The sequence below is a fragment of the Emys orbicularis genome, chromosome 12 (genome assembly GCF_028017835.1).
Source record: "Emys orbicularis isolate rEmyOrb1 chromosome 12, rEmyOrb1.hap1, whole genome shotgun sequence".
NCBI classification, from domain to species: Eukaryota; Metazoa; Chordata; order Testudines; family Emydidae; genus Emys; species Emys orbicularis.
In genome coordinates this window covers 42,505,314-42,524,875 of record NC_088694.1, presented here as the reverse complement: position 1 = coordinate 42,524,875, position 19,562 = coordinate 42,505,314, and the positions used below count along the sequence as shown (strand labels likewise).

Below are 19,562 nucleotides of genomic sequence, written 5' to 3'. Positions count from 1 at the left end.
GTCCATCCTCCCCTCTGCACTGTCCGTCTGTCTACCCACAGGCGCCCATCCCCGTGCTATCGGAGCGCCTTTCTTTCAGAAAAGCCATTCCCCAGTAGCCTGGAAATCCCAACCCGTGGCGCCCTGCTCAGAGCGGAGCCTCGAATACCTGGAGCCAGCACCAGCAGCAAAGCGGCCAGGCTCATTGTCAGGGACTCAGCTGCAGAATGAAGTGGCTGCAGATGAACCTGGATGAGGTGACGCTGTGACACCGCTCAGCCTCCAGGGGCGGCCTTCAGGTTGGAAGGAACTCGGTACATTTACCCTGTGCAAGTGGGTGGGGGAGGGAAAGGGTTTTCCTTCTGAGTGAACTGGGCCTGATCCTCCACTGGTGCAGATTAATTGGGTTCCATCAGAGTCATTGGGCCTGTTCCCCACCCGGAGCAAACTGGCCATAGTTCCACTGGAGACCATGGGCAGAGCCAGAGCTGATGTAAATCAGTGGGGCCGCATTTAAATCCGGGCAGCTGGTCCGGTTTCTACCAGTTAAGGCTCTGTCCCTATAATTCATGGGTTTCCCTCTCTGTTGTGCTCTCCGGGGTTAAGCAATATTTATGTAGCGGGCGCCCAGCGACATCAAGGAACCAAAAAGATGGTTATAAGCCACTGGCCGAAGAGGGTAACAAGGCGAAGCGCCAGCCTGTTTCGCTATCAGGCACAGAAAATTGTATCAGGAATTAAAAAAAAAAAAAAGATGAGGGGAAGCGGATGAAAACAGGATTTCAGTGAAACGCGGATTGATGCAGCTGAAGGGGGTTGGAGTGGAAGAGCCGCTAGGGGGCAGCAGAGGGTAAGGGATATGGGGACGCAGCCTGGTTTTACCCTCAGGTGTATCCCGCCCGAGAATGGCTTGGCCGATCCGTGGGCCCTGGTGTCCCATCTCCAGAACAGGCTGGTACCGCACTGTGATTATTCCAGCAAGCGCCTGCGGGCCTCCCTAGGCAGCGTGACAGGTGCTTTAAAAACAAACAGCCACAAAGGCTCCCTGCCCCTAAGGGATTACCTGCGCAGCAGGGAAAGGCAGACAAGGGGATGGGAGGGAAACATGCACAGAGAGTAGAAAGGACTTGCCCAAGTCCATATAGCAGCTCAGTGGCAGAGACGGGTAGTCACCCTTAGACTGTAGGTTCTTTAGGGAAGAGACTGGGCTGGCGGGCTGTACTTCTACACCCCCTAGGGCAGGGGTAGGGTTTAGGGTTATGGTGAGGGTGAACTGTCAGATTGTATCATTCGCATTTTGGTTACAGTCTTGGGTAAGGGTTAAGTATGGGGTTAGGTTTACGGTTCAATGGGAATTGAGTGTCTAGTTTCCTGAGACCTCTTTGAAATCCCAGCCCAGTTCCCTAGGAGAAATATCCAAATGCTGAGAATAAAACACGTCTCCATAGTATCTTCTGTCTATACCGACCAAGTTTCAAACTCCCAGCTACTGCCGCTGCCTCAGAGAAATATAAATGTCATCTCTGTAACGGCAGCTACAACTGTGGAAACTTCATTAGAAACCGACGAAGAAGGAGAGGGGGGAGTTTGGGGGAACTCACCGCAGATCCAGGAAACACAGTGGGTTCAGGTCAGACTCCAGCTGAGATATTGGTGTTCTTAAGGGGAGAGGGATGGGCTTGTGGACAAGTGTCTGCTCTGGGATTCAGAGACCAGCTCTGCCACAGACTGTGTGTATGTGACGATGTGTAATCCTCCATGCCTCAGTTTCCCTAGCCCTAACCCTAGGGTTTTTTCTAACTCATGTAGGGACTGTTGAGATTTCTTGACGCACCCAGGTATCAGTGGGGTGGGGCATGAATATGTTTACCGGCAATAATGTCTGGGACTATCACAGCAAATGTAATGGGATGAGGCACCCAACTCCATTTACCTCCTTTGAAATGCCCAGCCAGAACTCCTGAAAGAATGATTTTAAATCATTTTCGTCTTTCCTCTGCTGCCTTTGCCGACAGCCTGAGTGAAACCGAAGACACAGCGCGTGGAAGGGTTTCCAATGACAACCTGTGTTTATATTTTCAACCAGCAGATGGCGGTGCTTTGCCATGATTTTACCACGTACCACATGATTTTAGAGTTCACGATTCTCACATACATTCTTGGGGAAAGTGTTTTGCAATTAAATCGTTTCCAAACAAATCGACCCAAAATGCAAATGTCTCTGAAACAGGAGTATTGATGTGACCCCTGACGAATTGGTAACTGCAGCTTTACCCCACCACTCAAAACCGGGTATTTCTAACTATTTCCCCAGTATTTTAACTCGCGTATTTTACCCCCATTTCACCACAAATGAGCAATTTAACAGTATATTGTCCATGCGTAAAGGAATGTTTTCATTCGCATTTAATCTCAATTTGTATTTTCAACAATAGTTCACTTCATCTACATTTGTACTCACCTTTAACATTTATTTTACTACTACTGATTTCCCCCCCCCCCCCCCCCACTCTACACTGATACAGGACATCTCGTCAGCTAAGAAAATAGGTATTCATAATTTCCTAATTAAAGCTCATGCCCATTATATTATCCAAGGATTGTGTTTATCTCTTTAAATAAACATGTAACTGTTATGGGGAGTTGTATCTTTAAGCAGCATCAGCACTCAGTCTGTTTCAAGACCTTGCTGCCCGTTTTAATGCCTGTACCATCCTCTGCAGCAGGGCTGCGAGGGTTTTTGTACAGCTCTGCTATGTGGCTCTGTCACGGTGCCAGGCCTTGGCTACACTTGCGACTTACAGCGCTGTAAAGCCGCCCCCAGCGCTGTAACTCACTCCCCGTCCACACTGGCAAGGCATTTGCAGCGCTGTATCTCCGTGGTTGCAGCGCTGCATGTACTCCACCTCCCTGAGAGGAATAGCGAGTATTGCGCTGCCGCTGCAGCGCTGCGGTGCCAGTGTGGCCACCCAATGCGCTGTGACTGGCCTCCAGAAGTATTCGGCAGTATCCCACAATGCCTGTTCAAGCCACTCTGGTCATCAGTTCAAACTCTACTGCCCTGGCCTCAGGTAACCAACCATGTGACTGACCCTTTACATTCCCCGGGAATTTTAAAAATCCCCTTCCTGTTTGCTCAGCCTGGCGTGGCGTGGAGTGCTATCAGCGAATCTTTCCAGGTGTCCATGCCTCCACGCGCCAAGCGAGCCCCAGCATGGAGCAATGGCGAGTTGCTGGACCTCATCAGTGTTTGGGGGGAGGAAGCTGTCCAGTCCCAGCTGCGCTCCAGCCGTAGGAATTACGATACCTTCGGGAAGGTATCAAAGGACACGATGGAAAGGGGCCATGACCGGGACGCCCTGCAGTGCAGGATTAAAGTGAAGGAGCTGCGGAGTGCCTACCGCAAAGCCCGCGACGCAAATAGCTGCTCGGGTGCTCCCCCCGTGACCTGCAGATTCTACAAAGAGCTGGATGCGATACTTGGGGTTAACCCCACCTCCACTCCGAGCACCACCATGGACACTTCAGAGCTGGTGGGGGGGGGGGAGGAGGAAGAGGAGGAGGAGGAGGAGAAGGAGGAAAATGAGAGTGATGGTGGTGGGCCGGATGGAGACACCCCGGAATCCCTGGAGCCATGCAGCCAGGAGCTCTTCTCGAGCCAGGAGGAAGGTAGCCAGTCGCAGCGGCCGGTACTTGGTGGAGGACAAACAGAAGAGCAGGTTCCCGGTAAGCGGGTTTTTTTTGGGAAGGAATTTTTTCGGTGCGGGCTCGGGAGAGGAGGGTTAGGCATGCATGCCTAGATGCGGAATAGTGCATTGATGTGGTTTATCACATCGCGGTAATCGGCCTTGGTAATCTCCTCGAATGTCTCATCCAGAACGTGTGCAATGCGCTTGCGCAGGTTTATCGGGAGAGCCACCGTGGTCCTTGTCCCAGCCAGGCTAACGTGTCCGCGCCATTGTGCCGCGAGGGGCGGGGGGACCATTGCTGCACACAGGCAAGCTGCATATGGGCCAGGGCGGAAGCCGCATTGCAGTAGAATACCCTCCCTTGCTTCCCAGGTCACCCTCAGCAGCGAGATATCGTCCAGGACAAACTCCTGTGGAAAATGTTGGGACAGTGTTCAGTGTAGGTGCCCCCTGAAGCTGTTGGCTCTCCCCAAGGTACAGAAACCCAGAGGACAGTGCAGCCCTGAAACAATCAGTCCCCCTTACTCACCATTTTGAGGCTCCCGTGGGATATGTGTGCTCTGTTTTGGAGGGGAAAATTATGCTATTGTGTAGACCATGTGTGTTTTCTACTCCTTAAGTGCGGGGGGAATCATTACTCTGTCTGGTATAAACAATGCTGCCTCTGTTAAATGTTGCATTTTGCCTATACAGCTGCATCAACCTTGAGACCTCAGCCGTCCCTTTTATCGCCTGCTCAGAGACTGCAAAGACTCAGGAAGAGACCGCAAAAAAGCAAAGAAGACATGCTGCAAGAAGTGATGCGGCAATCTATTAAAGAGAATGAGAAAGCACAGAACTGGAGGGAGAGAGAAAGCAGGATCTGCCAGGAAAACGCAGCGCACCGGCGGCAAAGCACCGCGCACAGGCAGCAAAGCACTGATAGGGTCATAAGCATCCTGGAGCACCAAGCAGACGCTATCCAGGAGCTGGTAGCCATGCAGAAAGAGGAGCAGTACCGCAAACGCCACCCCCCCCTACAGCCCTTGTCCCAAAACTCTTTCCGTTGTGCCCCACTGTCACCTCCAACCCACTTTCCCCAACTTCCATGTTCTTCACGCCACCCGCTGCCTCCAACACCAGTATCTTCACCACCCAGCCCTGAAAACCACGACCCTTACCCTCTGCACTCAACCCCCATCACCATGCAGTATAGCTGTCCTGAAGTGCAGCACTCACTGCACAGCACACCAGACAGGACAGACGCGAATCTGTGATTGTACTGTTCCCCACTCCACCACCCTGTTTCTTTTCAATAAATAATTTTTTTTTCTTTTCAATAAATGGATTTTTTGGCTTTGAAAACATTCTTTATTTTTGCATAAAGTAAAAGACTCCTTAGCCCAGAAAATAAACAGGCACTGCAAGTCTGCTTGTCTGCTTAGCAAACACGGATTCCCAAAGATTGGAACTACTGCACTTCACTCCCGTGCAGGGCACCAGATATCACTGCTGGTTTTCAGCCTCAAATTGCTCCCTTAAGGCCTCCCTAATCCTTGGTGCCCTGTGCTGGGCCCCTGTAATAGCCCTGCTCTCTGGCTGTGCAAATTCAGCCTCCAGGTGTTGAACCTCAGAGGTCCATGCCTGAGTGAAGCTTTCACCCTTCCCTTTACAAATATTATGGAGGGCACAGCACGCGGATATAACCGCGGGGATGCTGTTTTCGGCCAAGTCCAGTTTCCCATACAGAGATCGCCAGCGGGCCTTTAAACGGCCAAAGGCACACTCCACAGTCATTCAGCACCGGCTCAGCCTGTAGTTGAACCGTTCCTTGCTGCTGTCAAGGCTCCCTGTATAGGGTTTCATGAGCCACGGCATTAACGGGTAAGCGGGATCTCCAAGGATCACAATGGGCATTTCAACTTCCCCTACCGTGATCTTCCCCCCTGGAAAAAAGTCCCGGCCTGCATCTTCCTGAACAGCCAAGTGTTCCGAAAGATGCGTGCATCGTGCACCTTTCCGGGCCAGCCTGTGTTAATGTCAATGAAACGCCCACGGTGATCCACAAGCGCCTGGAGAACTATAGAGAAATACCCCTTCCGATTAACGTACTCAGATCCTAGGTGGGGTGGTGCCAGAATAGGAATGTGTGCCCCATCTATCGCCCCTCCACAGTTAGGGAACCTCATTTGTGCAAAGCCATCCACTATTTCCTGCACGTTACCCAGAGTCACGGTTCTTCTGAGTAGGATGCGATTAATGGACTTGCAAACTTACATCAACACGATTCCAACGGTTGACTTTCCCACTCCAAACTGGTTTCCGACCGACTGGTAGCTGTCTGGAGTTGCCAGCTTCCAGATTGCAATAGCCACCCGCTTCTCCACTGGCAGGGCAGCTCTCAATCTCGTGTCCTTGCGCCGCAGGGTGGGGGCGAGCTCCTCACACAGTCCCATGAAAGTGGCTTTTCTCATCCGAAAGTTCTGCAGCCACTGCTCGTCATCCCAGACTTCCATGACGATGTGATCCCACCACTTGGTGCTTGTTTCCCGAGCCCAAAAGTGGCGTTCCACAGTGCTGAGCATGTCCGTGAATGCCACAAGCAATTTCGTGTCGTACGCGTTACGCGGCTCGATAGCATCGTCGGACTCCTCACTCTCACTGTCACTTTGGATCTTAAGGAATAGTTCGACAACCAAACGTGACGTGCTGGCGAGACTCGTCAGCATACGCCTCAGCAGTTCGGGCTCCATTTCCCGCAGACAGATCGCGCTGCACAGAAACCGTTGAAAGATGGCCCCAAAGCTGGACGGAAACAAAGGGATTTCTGGGATGCGAAGCGATGCATCACGGGGTGTTGGGACAGGACCCAGAATGCCCCGCACCCACGCCCCCTTCCCACAACCCACGGCGCCAGAATGGGAAAAGGTGCTCTGTGGGATAGCTGCCCATAATGCACCGCTCCCAATAGCGCTGCAATTGCCGCAAATGTGGCCACGACAGTGCGCTGGGCAGCTGTCAGTGTGGACAGACACCAACGCTTTCCCTACTCAGCTGCACAAAGTCAGGTTTAACTCACAGCGCTGTACATCTGCAAGTGTAGCCAAGGCCTCAGACCTTTGCCAAAGTATTAAATCGCACTAGTTGCCTCGGTTGATAATTAGGCGCACAGAGACCTTTGTAGATTTGGCCCTAAGTGTTTTATTAATTTATTTTTTCTTCTCTGATCACCCTTGCTTCCCACCCTCCACACCCCGCCCGGAAACACCCCCCCCCACACACACACACAGACACACACCGGAGTGAGATACTTATTGCACGGGGGCCGCCCCTGGCTGTCACACTGTGTCGCTCAGAGCACAATAATACACTGCTGTGTCTGCCAGCCTCGCCCTGCGCAGGGACAATGTGCTGGATTTTCTGTCTTGACGGATGTGCAAAGCTCCCTCTGGGTCGATGCTGTTAACGATTCCCTGGTATCCCGAGACTATATACTGGGGTCCTCGGTTCGGGAGCTGCCGGTACCAAACTATAGTTTCAGTGACGACGGAACCGTGAGAGCAGGTGAGGTTCAGTTCGGCTCCCTCCGAGTCTTCTGCGGAGCGCGGCTGCCGGATCTCGGCTCTGCCCGGGGCGCCTAGGAGAGAAAACGCAGCAGAGAATTAATTTAGTGGTTTTTATGTCGCCAAACCCCATCCTTTCCCTGTGCCTGTCAGGGGTGGTTAGAAGAGCGCAGTAGGGAGAACGCGGAAGGGGAGAGAGAGATCGGAAAATGTGTGATCTTCCTGACCTGAAACAAAAACCAGCACAAGCGCCGAGCCCAGCATTGGTACCATGGTCACAGGGGAATCTCGGTGTCTCTGCTCCTCCCCGGGATCAGCCCCTGGTCTCGCTGCCTTGCCCTGCGCAAACGGGCGAGAGGGAAGCGTTGCCCGTTTCCTAGAGCGGGGAGGAGTAAATAACAGGCCAAGATGCTGCTGTCGGACGGAGCTGGAGGTGTGAGGGACTGAGGGGGAGGGGGAGTATCCGCATCAACACCTTTCTCCCTCTCTGTCTCTCTCTGTGCATTGCTGGGTAACTGCCTTTCATCTGAGCCTCCAAAACTGCCTCACTGCGTCTGTCTAAGCAGGCGGCGGGCGCGGGCTCAGGACGGGGACAGGGGAACCCGACTGCATGAATATCCCGGCGAAGCCGCAGACCCCGGTGTCATTATGTCTAAATAGGGACGACTTTTGCTTGTACTGCAGCGACCCCTAGCGGGAGACGGCCCGAGTTCCCAGCAAGGGAAACCGTCTCCATCACATTCCCCAAGGGAGTTCGTCTCTGCAGAATTCGCTGGCGACTTGCGAAAGGGAGGAAGTTATCAGGCTGCGCAGTGAAACCTTACAAATTAATTCCGAATTCGCGCTACGTGGTGGGAAATGATTAAATCACATTCTGCTTTACTAGCCAATCGGTGTGTAAATCATCTTTTCCAGTATGTGTGGCAACCCCGCAAGACAAGGATGGTGTTGATAGATGGATGGAGAGATAGATAGATGGGTGCATATGGGGATGGATAGATAGATAAGAACATAAGAACGGCCACACTGGGTCAGACCAAAGGTCCATCTATTCTGTCTTCCGATAGTGGCCAATGCCAGGTGCTTCAGAGGGAATGAACAGAACAGGGCAATTATGGAGTGATCCATCCTCTGTCATTCAGTCCCTGGCAAACAGAGGCTAGGGTCACTATCCCTGCCCATCCTGGCTAATAGCCATTGATGGACCTATCCTCCATGAACTTATCTAGTTCTTTATTGACCCCTGTTATAGTCTTGGCCTTCACAACGTCCTCTGGCAAAGGTTGACTGTGCATTGTGTGAAGAAATATTTCTTGTGTTTGACTTATCTGCTGCCTATTAATTAATAAATAGATAGATAAATAGATAGATAGATGGGTGCATTGGGAAGTGAGAGAGAGAGATGGAGGCATATGGTGATAGATAGTTGGATAGATAGATAACGTATCTATCCATCTAGATAATGTGCTTGCCGATGGCTTGGAAGGGTTTATTTACTTCCATGGTTTACCCTCCCCTTTACTGTTCTTCTTCATTCCCTCTTAAGGGGGACTTTCTTAGAAATTTTCCAAAGTATCACATCTCAGTAGTCGCACGTGTAAATAGTTAGGCGCATAGAGACGTTTCTGTAAATTTGGCCCTAAATATTTTATTCCTCTCTTTTTGTTCTCCCTGGTCGCCCCTTTCCCCCGCACCCATGGAAGTGTTCCTCACCTTCTGCTCACACCACTCCCCCACACACACTCAGCCCCGGAGTAGGGGTGGGATATTTATTGCCCGGGGGCCACTCCTGGCTATCACACCGTGTCGCTCCGAGCACAGAAATACACTGCAGCATCTGCCAGCCTCACTCGGCACAGGGCCAGAGTGCCAGACGCTTTGTCAGCGGAGATGTACAGAGCTCCCTTCAGCTCTGGGCTATTAACAGTTTCCTTGTATCCAGTAACTGCAAACTGGGGTCCCGGGTTCGGGAGCTGCCGGTACCAGACTGTGCTGTCACTCGCCTTGGCGGCGCAGTGGGAGCAGGTCAGGTTCAGTTTGTCTCCCTCCAAAACTTCTGTGGAGCCCAGCTGCTGGATCTCGGCTCTGCCCGGGTCCACTAGGAGAGAAAACCAGCAAGAGAATTGATTCAGTGGGCGTGAAACTTCCGGGGGACCCTAGGGGTAAATCCCCTTTCACCAGCCCCCATCCAGTGACTGCCCCTGGTGTTTAGAAAGGTGGTGGGGGGTGGGAGGGGACTAGGGGAGAATGCAGGGGGAAAAGGAGAGAGAGGTGTGGCAGGATTCATAGAGAAGAGGAGTGTCTGATAGCGAGGGTGTGTATTTGTGAGATGGAGGGTGGGGTAGAGGAGAGGGGGTGTCAGGGTGAGATGGAGGATGGGGGTAGAGCAGAAGGGGTGTCAGGGTGAGATGGAGGGTGGGGTAGAAGAGAGGGGGTGTCAGGGTGAGATGGAGGGTGGGGGTAGAGGAGAGAGGGGGTGTCAGGGTGAGATGGAGGGTGGGGTAGAAGAGAGGGGGTGTCAGGGTGAGATGGAGGGTGGGGGTAGAGGACAGGGGAGGTGTCAGGGTGAGATGGAGGGTGGGGTAGAGGAGAAGGAATGTCAGGGTGAGATGGAGTTTGGTAGAGGATGGGGGTGTCAGGGTGAGATGGAGGGTGGGGTAGAGGAGAGGGGGTGTCAGGGTGAGATGGAGGGTGGGGTAGAAGAAAGGGGGTGTCAGGGTGAGATGGAGGGTGGGGGTAGAGGAGAGAGGGGGTGTCAGGGTGAGATGGAGGGTGGGGTAGAGGAGAGGGGGGGTGTCAGGGTGAGATGGAGGGTGGGGTAGAGGAGAGGGGGGGTGTCAGGGTGAGATGGAGGGTGGGATAGAGGAGAAGGAATGTCAGGGTGAGATGGAGTTTGGTAGAGGATGGGGGTGTCAGGGTGAGATGCAGGGTGGGGGAGAGGATAGGGGGTGTCAGGGTGAGATGTAGGATGGGGGTACAGCAGAAGGGGTGTCAGGGTGAGATGGAGGGTGGGGGAGAGGAGAGGGGGTGTCAGGGTGAGATGCAGGGTGGGGGAGAGGAGAGGCGGTGTCAGGCTGAGATGGAGGGTGGGGTAGTGGAGAGGGGGTGTCAGGGTGAGATGCAGGGTGGGGGAGAGGAGAGGGGGTGTCAGGATGAGATGGAGGGTGGGGTAGTGGAGAGGGGGTGTCAGGGTGAGATGGAGGGTGGGGGTAGAGGAGAGAGGGGGGTGTCAGGGTGAGATGGAGGGTGGGGTAGAAGAGAGGGGGGTGTCAGGGTGAGATGGAGGGTGGGGTAGAGGAGAGGGGGGTGTCAGGGTGAGATGGAGGGTGGGGTAGAGGAGAGGGGGGGGTGTCAGGGTGAGATGGAGGGTGGGGGTAGAGGAGAGGGGAGGTGTCAGGGTGAGATGGAGGGTGGGGTAGAAGAGAGGGGGTGTCAGGGTGAGATGGAGGGTGGGGTAGAAGAGAGGGGGTGTCAGGGTGAGATGGAGGGTGGGGGTAGAGGAGAGGGGGGGTGTCAGGGTGAGATGGAGGGTGGGGTAGAGGAGAAGGAATGTCAGGGTGAGATGGAGTTTGGTAGAGGATGGGGGTGTCAGGGTGAGATGGAGGGTGGGGTAGAGGAGAGGGGGTGTCAGGGTGAGATGGAGGATGGGAGTAGAGCAGAAGGGGTGTCAGGATGAGATGGAGGGTGGGGGAGAGGAGAGGGGGTGTCAGGGTGAGATGGAGGGTGGGGTAGAAGAGAGGGGGTGTCAGGGTGAGATGGAGGGTGGGGGTAGAGGAGAGAGGGGGTGTCAGGGTGAGATGGAGGGTGGGGTAGAGGAGAGGGGGGGTGTCAGGGTGAGATGGAGGGTGGGGTAGAGGAGAGGGGGGGTGTCAGGGTGAGATGGAGGGTGGGGTAGAGGAGAAGGAATGTCAGGGTGAGATGGAGTTTGGTAGAGGATGGGGGTGTCAGGGTGAGATGCAGGGTGGGGGAGAGGATAGGGGGTGTCAGGGTGAGATGTAGGATGGGGGTAGAGCAGAAGGGGTGTCAGGGTGAGATGGAGGGTGGGGGAGAGGAGAGGGGGTGTCAGGGTGAGATGCAGGGTGGGGGAGAGGAGAGGCGGTGTCAGGCTGAGATGGAGGGTGGGGTAGCGGAGAGGGGGTGTCAGGGTGAGATGCAGGGTGGGGGAGAGGAGAGGGGGTGTCAGGATGAGATGGAGGGTGGGGTAGTGGAGAGGGGGTGTCAGGGTGAGATGGAGGGTGGGGGTAGAGGAGAGAGGGGGGTGTCAGGGTGAGATGGAGGGTGGGGTAGAAGAGAGGGGGGTGTCAGGGTGAGATGGAGGGTGGGGTAGAGGAGAGGGGGGGTGTCAGGGTGAGATGGAGGGTGGGGGTAGAGGAGAGGGGAGGTATCAGGGTGAGATGGAGGGTGGGGTAGAAGAGAGGGGGGTGTCAGGGTGAGATGGAGTTTGGTAGAGGATGGGGGTGTCAGGGTGAGATGCAGGGTGGGGGAGAGGATAGGGGGTGTCAGGGTGAGATGGAGGATGGGGGTAGAGCAGAAGGGGTGTCAGGGTGAGATGGAGGGTGGGGGAGAGGAGAGGGGGTGTCAGGGTGAGATGGAGGGTGGGGTAGAAGAGAGGGGGTGTCAGGGTGAGATGGAGGGTGGGGGTAGAGGAGAGAGGGGGGTTTCAGGGTGAGATGGAGGGTGGGGTAGAAGAGAGGGGGTGTCAGGGTGAGATGGAGGGTGGGGGTAGAGGAGAGGGGGGGTGTCAGGGTGAGATGGAGGGTGGGGTAGAAGAGAAGGGGTGTCAGGGTGAGATGCAGGGTGGGGGAGAGGAGAGGCGGTGTCAGGATGAGATGGAGGGTGGGGTAGTGGAGAGGGGGTGTCAGGGTGTGATGCAGGGTGGGGGAGAGGAGAGGGGGTGTCAGGGTGAGATGGAGGGTGGGGTAGAGGAGAGGGGGGTGTCAGGGTGAGATGGAGGGTGGGGTAGAGGAGAGGGGGGGTGTCAGGGTGAGATGGAGGGTGGGGTAGAGGAGAAGGAATGTCAGGGTGAGATGGAGTTTGGTAGAGGATGGGGGTGTCAGGGTGAGATGCAGGGTGGGGGAGAGGATAGGGGGTGTCAGGGTGAGATGTAGGATGGGGGTAAAGCAGAAGGGGTGTCAGGATGAGATGGAGGGTGGGGGAGAGGAGAGGGGGTGTCAGGGTGAGATGCAGGTTGGGGGAGAGGAGAGGCGGTGTCAGCTGAGATGGAGGGTGGGGTAGTGGAGAGGGGGTGTCAGGGTGAGATGCAGGGTGGGGGAGAGGAGAGGGGGTGTCAGGATGAGATGGAGGGTGGGGTAGTGGAGAGGGGGTGTCAGGGTGAGATGGAGGGTGGGGGTAGAGGAGAGAGGGGGGTGTCAGGGTGAGATGGAGGGTGGGGTAGAGGAGAGGGGGGTGTCAGGGTGAGATGGAGGGTGGGGTAGAGGAGAGGGGGGTGTCAGGGTGAGATGGAGGGTGGGGGTAGAGGAGAGGGGAGGTGTCAGGGTGAGATGGAGGGTGGGGTAGAAGAGAGGGGGCTGTCAGGGTGAGATGGAGTTTGGTAGAGGATGGGGGTGTCAGGGTGAGATGCAGGGTGGGGGAGAGGATAGGGGGTGTCAGGGTGAGATGGAGGATGGGAGTAGAGCAGAAGGGGTGTCAGGGTGAGATGGAGGGTGGGGGAGAGGAGAGGGGGTGTCAGGGTGAGATGGAGGGTGGGGTAGAGGAGAGGGGGGTGTCAGGGTGAGATGGAGGGTGGGGTAGAGGAGAGGGGGGTGTCAGGGTGAGATGGAGGGTGGGGGTAGAGGAGAGGGGAGGTGTCAGGGTGAGATGGAGGGTGGGGTAGAAGAGAGGGGGCTGTCAGGGTGAGATGGAGTTTGGTAGAGGATGGGGGTGTCAGGGTGAGATGCAGGGTGGGGGAGAGGATAGGGGGTGTCAGGGTGAGATGGAGGATGGGAGTAGAGCAGAAGGGGTGTCAGGGTGAGATGGAGGGTGGGGGAGAGGAGAGGGGGTGTCAGGGTGAGATGGAGGGTGGGGTAGAAGAGAGGGGGGTGTCAGGGTGAGATGGAGTTTGGTAGAGGATGGGGGTGTCAGGGTGAGATGCAGGGTGGGGGAGAGGATAGGGGGTGTCAGGGTGAGATGGAGGATGGGAGTAGAGCAGAAGGGGTGTCAGGGTGAGATGGAGGGTGGGGGAGAGGAGAGGGGGTGTCAGGGTGAGATGGAGGGTGGGGTAGAAGAGAGGGGGTGTCAGGGTGAGATGGAGGGTGGGGGTAGAGGAGAGAGGGGGGTTTCAGGGTGAGATGGAGGGTGGGGTAGAAGAGAGGGGGTGTCAGGGTGAGATGGAGGGTGGGGGTAGAGGAGAGGGGGGGTGTCAGGTTGAGATGGAGGGTGGGGGAGAGGAGAGGGGGTGTCAGGGTGAGATGCAGGGTGGGGGAGAGGAGAGGGGGTGTCAGAGTGAGATGCAGGGTGGGGGAGAGGAGAGGCGGTGTCAGGATGAGATGGAGGGTGGGGTAGTGGAGAGGGGGTGTCAGGGTGAGATGCAGGGTGGGGGAGAGGAGAGGGGGTGTCAGGGTGAGATGCAGGGTGGGGGAGAGGAGAGGGGGTGTCAGGGTGAGATGGAGGGGGTAGAATTTGATAATGAGGATTAATAATAACATGTCAGAAGAAGGATTTTGGTTGGGTGGGTGGGTGATGGGGCTGGACAGAAGAAAGTCACTCTAAGTTGTTTCAGAGTAGCAGCCGTGTTAGTCTGTATCCGCAAAAATAACAGGAGTACTTGTGGCACCTTAGAGACTAACAAATTTATTAGAGCATAAGCTTTCGTGGGCTACAACCCACTTCTTTGGATGCATCCAAAGAAGTGGGTTGTAGCCCACGAAAGCTTATGCTCTAATAAATTTGTTACTCTCTAAGGTGCCACAAGTACTCCTGTTACTCTAAGTTGTGTTATTTTTATGATGGAAAGGCGCTTGCTGAGAGCCATTAACAGAATGAGAGGGTGAAACTGGGCCCTCACTCACAGCTGTGTAGTAGCTCCAGAGTCACTCCGGTGCAGTTATGGAGCTACTCTAGAATCACATCAGTGCCGGTGGAACTAAATACTTGGGGAATTGGAGTACAATTTTCAACAGTGCCTTCATGACTTAAAGGCTAAGTACCATTTTTCAAAGCGATTTTGGACCAGATTTTTAAAGGCGTCCTTATAAATGGGGGCAAACCTTGTTATGGGCTGAGCTAAAACATTGTTTGAGCTGATGTGTGAACGTGCCCTTCACTTAAGAGGGTTGTGAGAAACATTTAAGGGACCACACCTAAAACAAAGCCTAATAGAGTCTGCCCAGTTGGGGTGGGGCGGTTCCAGTGGGTATTGTAAACAGATGAGGGCTCAGGGGGTCATTTGCTATGGGACAAGAGGGACCGTTGTCCCCAGAACCTTGGCTTGCCTCCTCGCAGACTTTCCCTGGGTGCTCCACTTCCTCCCCACTTCCCCAGTTGTTGCAGGATATAATAGAATCACATTGAATTTTCTGTGCTCACACAGCTCCCCCCCCACACACACACACCCCGATTTTTCTGAAATGATGCCGCGGGGGGGGGGGGTGGGAGACAGATCACAGAGAAACTGAAAACAGACAGGAACAGAGAGGACACCGAAAGCCAAGCAGCAGCCTGTGTTCTGTGCACAGCGGGTCCCTGAGGAAAGTGAGTGCGAGAGCTTCGGAACCTGGTGTTGGCTGAAGCAAAAGAAGCTGTTTCCTGCTATTTTATTCCTTCTGCGTTGAGAGCTACAGAACTTTGCACGTTCTTTGTAAATCAGTAAAACCACAGCAAATAAATATCTATTACTGTCAGGGTTCCCTCCCCTCTCTGAACTTTAGGGTACAGATGTGAGGACCCGTATGAAGACCCCCTAAGCTTATTTCCACCAGCTTAGGTTAAAAACTTCCCAAGGCACAATTTCTCTCTGAGGCCTTGTGTCAAGGCTGTATCCCCACTTTGAACTTTAGGGTACAAATGTAGGGGCCTGCATGAGGACTTCTAAGCTTAACTATCAGCTTAATTCTGGTCCGCTGCCACCATTCCCTACCCTGGGAAGCTTTTAGAAACTCTCTCACCAATTCCCTGGTGAATACAGATCCAAACTCCTTGGATCTTAAACAAGGAGAAATTGACCCTCCCCCCCTCCTTCCTTTCACCAACTCCTGGTGAATACAGATCCAAACCCCCTTTGGATCTTAAAACAAGGAGAAATCAATCAGGTTCTTAAAAAGAAGGCTTTTAATTAAAGAAAAAGGTAAAAATCATCTCTGTAAAATCAGTATGGAAAATAACTTTACAGGGTAATCAAACTTAAAGAGCTCAGAGGACCCCCCTCTGTCTTAGGTTCAAAGTGTAGCAAACAAAGATAAACACTCTAGTAAAAGGTACATTTACAAGTTGAGAAACAAAGTAAATCTAAGACGCCTTGCCTGGCTTTTACTTACAATTTTGAAATAAGAGAGACTTGTTTAGAAAGATGGGGAGAACCTGGATTGATGTCTGGTCCCTCTCAGTCCCAAGAGCGAACCACCCCTTAAAACAAAGAGCACACACAAAAGCCTTTCCCCCCCACAAGATTTGAAAGTATCTTGTCCCCTTATTGGTCCTCTGGGTCAGGTGTCAGCCAGGTTACCCGAGCTTCTTAACCCTTTACAGGTAAAAGGATTTTGGAGTCTCTGACCAGGAGGGATTTTAGTACTGTACACAGGAGAGCTGTTACCCTTCCCTTTATAGTTATGACACGCCCCCCAAATCACAGATAGTGTTGGACGTTCGGTTCCACACTGGCTGTGATTTTTTCCTGGAGTTCTAGGAGAAAACAGAGTTAACAAGACACATGTACCTTTAGACATACTACTGATTATATAAAAACTAACAATATGTTTCATTACAAGAACAATTGTTAACCAGTTAACTCTGGGAAACTTTCCCGGGAGAGTGCATCAGCCACTTTGTTAGAAGCTCCCGAAATGTGTTGTATTTCAAAATCAAAATCTTGGAGACCTAAACTCCACCGAAGAAGTTTTTTGTTATTTCCCTTGGCGGTATGAAGCCACTGTAGCGCAGCATGGTCTGTTTGTAGTTGGAAACGCCGTCCCCAAACATATGGGCGTAGCTTTTCCAGCGCGTACACAATGGCGTAGCATTCCTTTTCGCTGATTGACCAGTGGCTTTCCCTCTCAGACAGTTTCTTGCTGAGAAACACGACAGGATGGAATTCTTGATCCGGTCCTTCCTGCATTAAAACTGCTCCCACGCCTCGCTCGGACGCATCTGTGGTTACTAGGAACGGTTTGTCAAAGTCTGGGGCCCTTAGCACAGGGTCAGACATGAGTGTTGCCTTAAGCTGGTTAAAGGCCTTTTGACACTTATCAGTCCACTGAACTGCATTTGGCTGTTTCTTTCTGGTTAGGTCTGCCAGCGGGGCGGCGATTTGACTGTAGTGTGGTACAAATCGCCTATAATATCCGGCCAAGCCTAAGAAGGATTGGACCTGTTTCTTTGACTTTGGAACCGGCCACTTTTGGATAGCATCCACTTTGGCCTGCAGGGGATTTATAGTTCCTTGACCCACCTGGTGCCCCAGGTACGTCACTCTGTTTTGGCCTATTTGACACTTTTTAGCCTTAACAGTTAGTCCTGCCTGCCGGATGCGCTCGAAGACTTTTTTCAGGTGCTCCAGGTGTTCTGTCCATGAATCAGAAAAATTGGCCACATCATCGAGGTAGGCAACTGCAGATTCTCCCAATCCCGCTAGGAGACCATCTACAAGTCTTTGGAAGGTGGCGGGTGCATTTCGCAACCCGAAAGGGAGTACATTGAATTCATACACCCCTGCCTGGGTGACGAAGGCGGACCTTTCCTTAGCGGGTTCATCTAGTGGTACTTGCCAGTACCCCTTGGTTAAGTCTAAAGTAGAGATGAATTGGGCATGTCCCAATTTCTCCAATAGCTCATCTGTGCGTGGCATTGGATAGTTGTCAGGACGAGTTACAGCATTTAGTTTACGGTAGTCCACGCAAAAGTGTATTTCCCCATCTGGTTTGGGAACTAGAACCACTGGAGATGCCCATGCACTGGTAGAGGGGCGGATTATACCCATCTGTAGCATGTCCTGGATCTCCCTTTGTATAGCAGTTTGGGCATGAGGTGACTCCCGGTAGGGTGGGGTTCTAATTGGGTGAGCATTACCTGTGTCAATGGAGTGGTATGCCCGTTCGGTCCGTCCTGGAGTGGCTGAGAAAATCGGTGCAAAGCTTGTGCACAGCTCCTTGATCTGCTGTCGCTGCAGACGTCCAAGGGTCGTGGAGAGGTTCACCTCTTCCACGCCACCATTCCTTTTTCCTTCGTAGTAGACACCTTCAGGCCACTCCGCGTCATCTGTTTCCTGGGCTGTAAACTGGCAAACGTTTAATTCTCTGGAATAAAAGGGCTTAAGAGAATTAACATGGTATACCTTAGGCCTTATGTTGGAGGTGGGGGAGGCTATGAGATAGTTAACAGCTCCTAGGCGCTCCTGGACCGTGAATGGTCCTTCCCACGACGCTTCCATTTTATGGGCCAGGAGCGCCTTTAAGATCATGACTTGGTCTCCTACTTTGAAGGACCGTTCTCTGGAATGTTTATCATACCAGGCCTTTTGCTCTTTCTGAGCATCCTTTAGGTTTTCTTTAGCAAGGGCTAAAGAGTGTCGGAGGGTGTTTTGTAGGTTGCTTACAAAGTCTAGAATGTTAGTTCCTGGAGAAGGCGTAAACCCCTCCCATTGCTGCTTCACCAACTGTAATGGCCCCTTAACCTCGCGGCCATACACAAGTTCAAATGGTGAAAACCCTAAACTGGGATGTGGTACAGCCCTGTAGGCAAAAAGCAACTGCTGCAACACTAGGTCCCAATCACTGGAGTGTTCATTTACGAATTTACGTATCATGGCCCCCAAAGTTCCATTAAACCTCTCCACCAGACCATTGGTTTGATGGTGATGAGGGGTGGCAACCAAGTGATTCACCCCATGAGTTTCCCACAGGTTTTTCATGTTCCCTGCCAGGAAATTAGTTCCCGAATCTGTAAGTATGTCGGAGGGCCATCCTATCCTGGCAAAAATGTCTGCTAATGCCTGGCACACACTGGTAGCCCTGGTGTTGCTTAAGGGTACAGCTTCCGGCCATCGGGTAGCAAAATCCATGAAAGTCAGTACGTACTGCTTTCCTCTGGGTGTCTTCTTTGGGAAAGGACCCAGAATATCCACAGCTACTCGCTGAAATGGGACCTCAATTATGGGTAGTGGCTGGAGAGGGTCTTTAACCTGGTCTTGGGGCTTTCCCACTCGTTGGCACACCTCACAAGACCGGACATAATTAGCAACGTCCTTGCCCATTCCCTCCCAGTGGAAGGACTTCCCCAACCGGTCTTTGGTTCTGTTCACCCCAGAATGGCCACTGGGATGATCATGGGCTAAGCTCAAGAGCTTTACCCGATACTTAGTGGGAACTACCAACTGTCTTTGAGGATGCCAGTCTTCCTGGTGCCCACCAGAAAGAGTCTCCTTGTATAAAAGTCCTTGTTCTACAACAAACCGGGATCGGTTAGAAGAGCTGAGAGGCAGTGGGGTGCTCCGTGCCGCCGCCCAAGCTTTCTGAAGGCTGTCATCTGCTTCCTGCTCGGCCTGGAACTGTTCCCTTGATGCTGGAGACATCAGTTCCTCCTTGGACTGTGGACTGGGGCTTGGTCTCTCTGGAAGCGATGCAGGTGCACTTCTCAGAGTTATTGAATCAGGTTGTCGACGGACTCGGACAGTTTCCTTTAATTCTATCAAATTAATTCTCCTATTTTCCCTGCTTTCTACCTCTCCCCCAGCTATTCTTTTGTCTTCTTGCTTTTCTCTGTAGTGTCCCATATGCAGCATGTTTGTGAAAAAACAAGGAGAAGATTCTGCTCTCATTTGCACTACGGTAAATTAACCTAGAGTACAACCTATGCATCTACCTATCTAGGGATTTCAATGGAAACAGTGGCATTTGGGTGCCTACCTCCATTAGGCTCCCTTAAAAATATTGCCGCTGAGTTCTTATAAGACTCCCATCATTATAGGAACAGAGCATTTAATGTCATGACACTCTGCATTCACAGTGGATCAAAAATCAAGAGAAATAGAATGTGTGCAGAACGTACGGGTCTCTGAGCTGGTGTACCTCACATGCCCAGACAGCTGAGAGAAAGTTAAAGGTTTTGCAACTTCTAGACTCCTTTGCATTCCTCTCTGAATTTGTCCTTATGTGCCAGACTCATCTCTTCATTGCACTAGTGTAAATCTACATTTATTCCTTCG

At 52.9% G+C, this 19,562-nt stretch overlaps 1 protein-coding gene across 1 annotated transcript in view; it reads right to left on the bottom strand.

Moving 5' to 3' along the window:
- Positions 1-6,985: 6,985 nt before the first annotated feature.
- Positions 6,986-19,562, bottom strand: part of LOC135886228 (cytosolic phospholipase A2 gamma-like) — a 40,985-nt gene continuing 28,408 nt past the window's right edge. Inside the window, exons 14-16 of the mRNA XM_065414062.1 lie at positions 9,061-9,308; positions 7,438-7,549; positions 6,986-7,284 (exon numbers count right to left, since the gene is read on the bottom strand). Of these exons, the coding sequence (XP_065270134.1) occupies positions 6,986-7,284; positions 7,438-7,549; positions 9,061-9,308 (659 nt within the window). The remainder of the gene's footprint in view (positions 7,285-7,437; positions 7,550-9,060; positions 9,309-19,562) is intronic.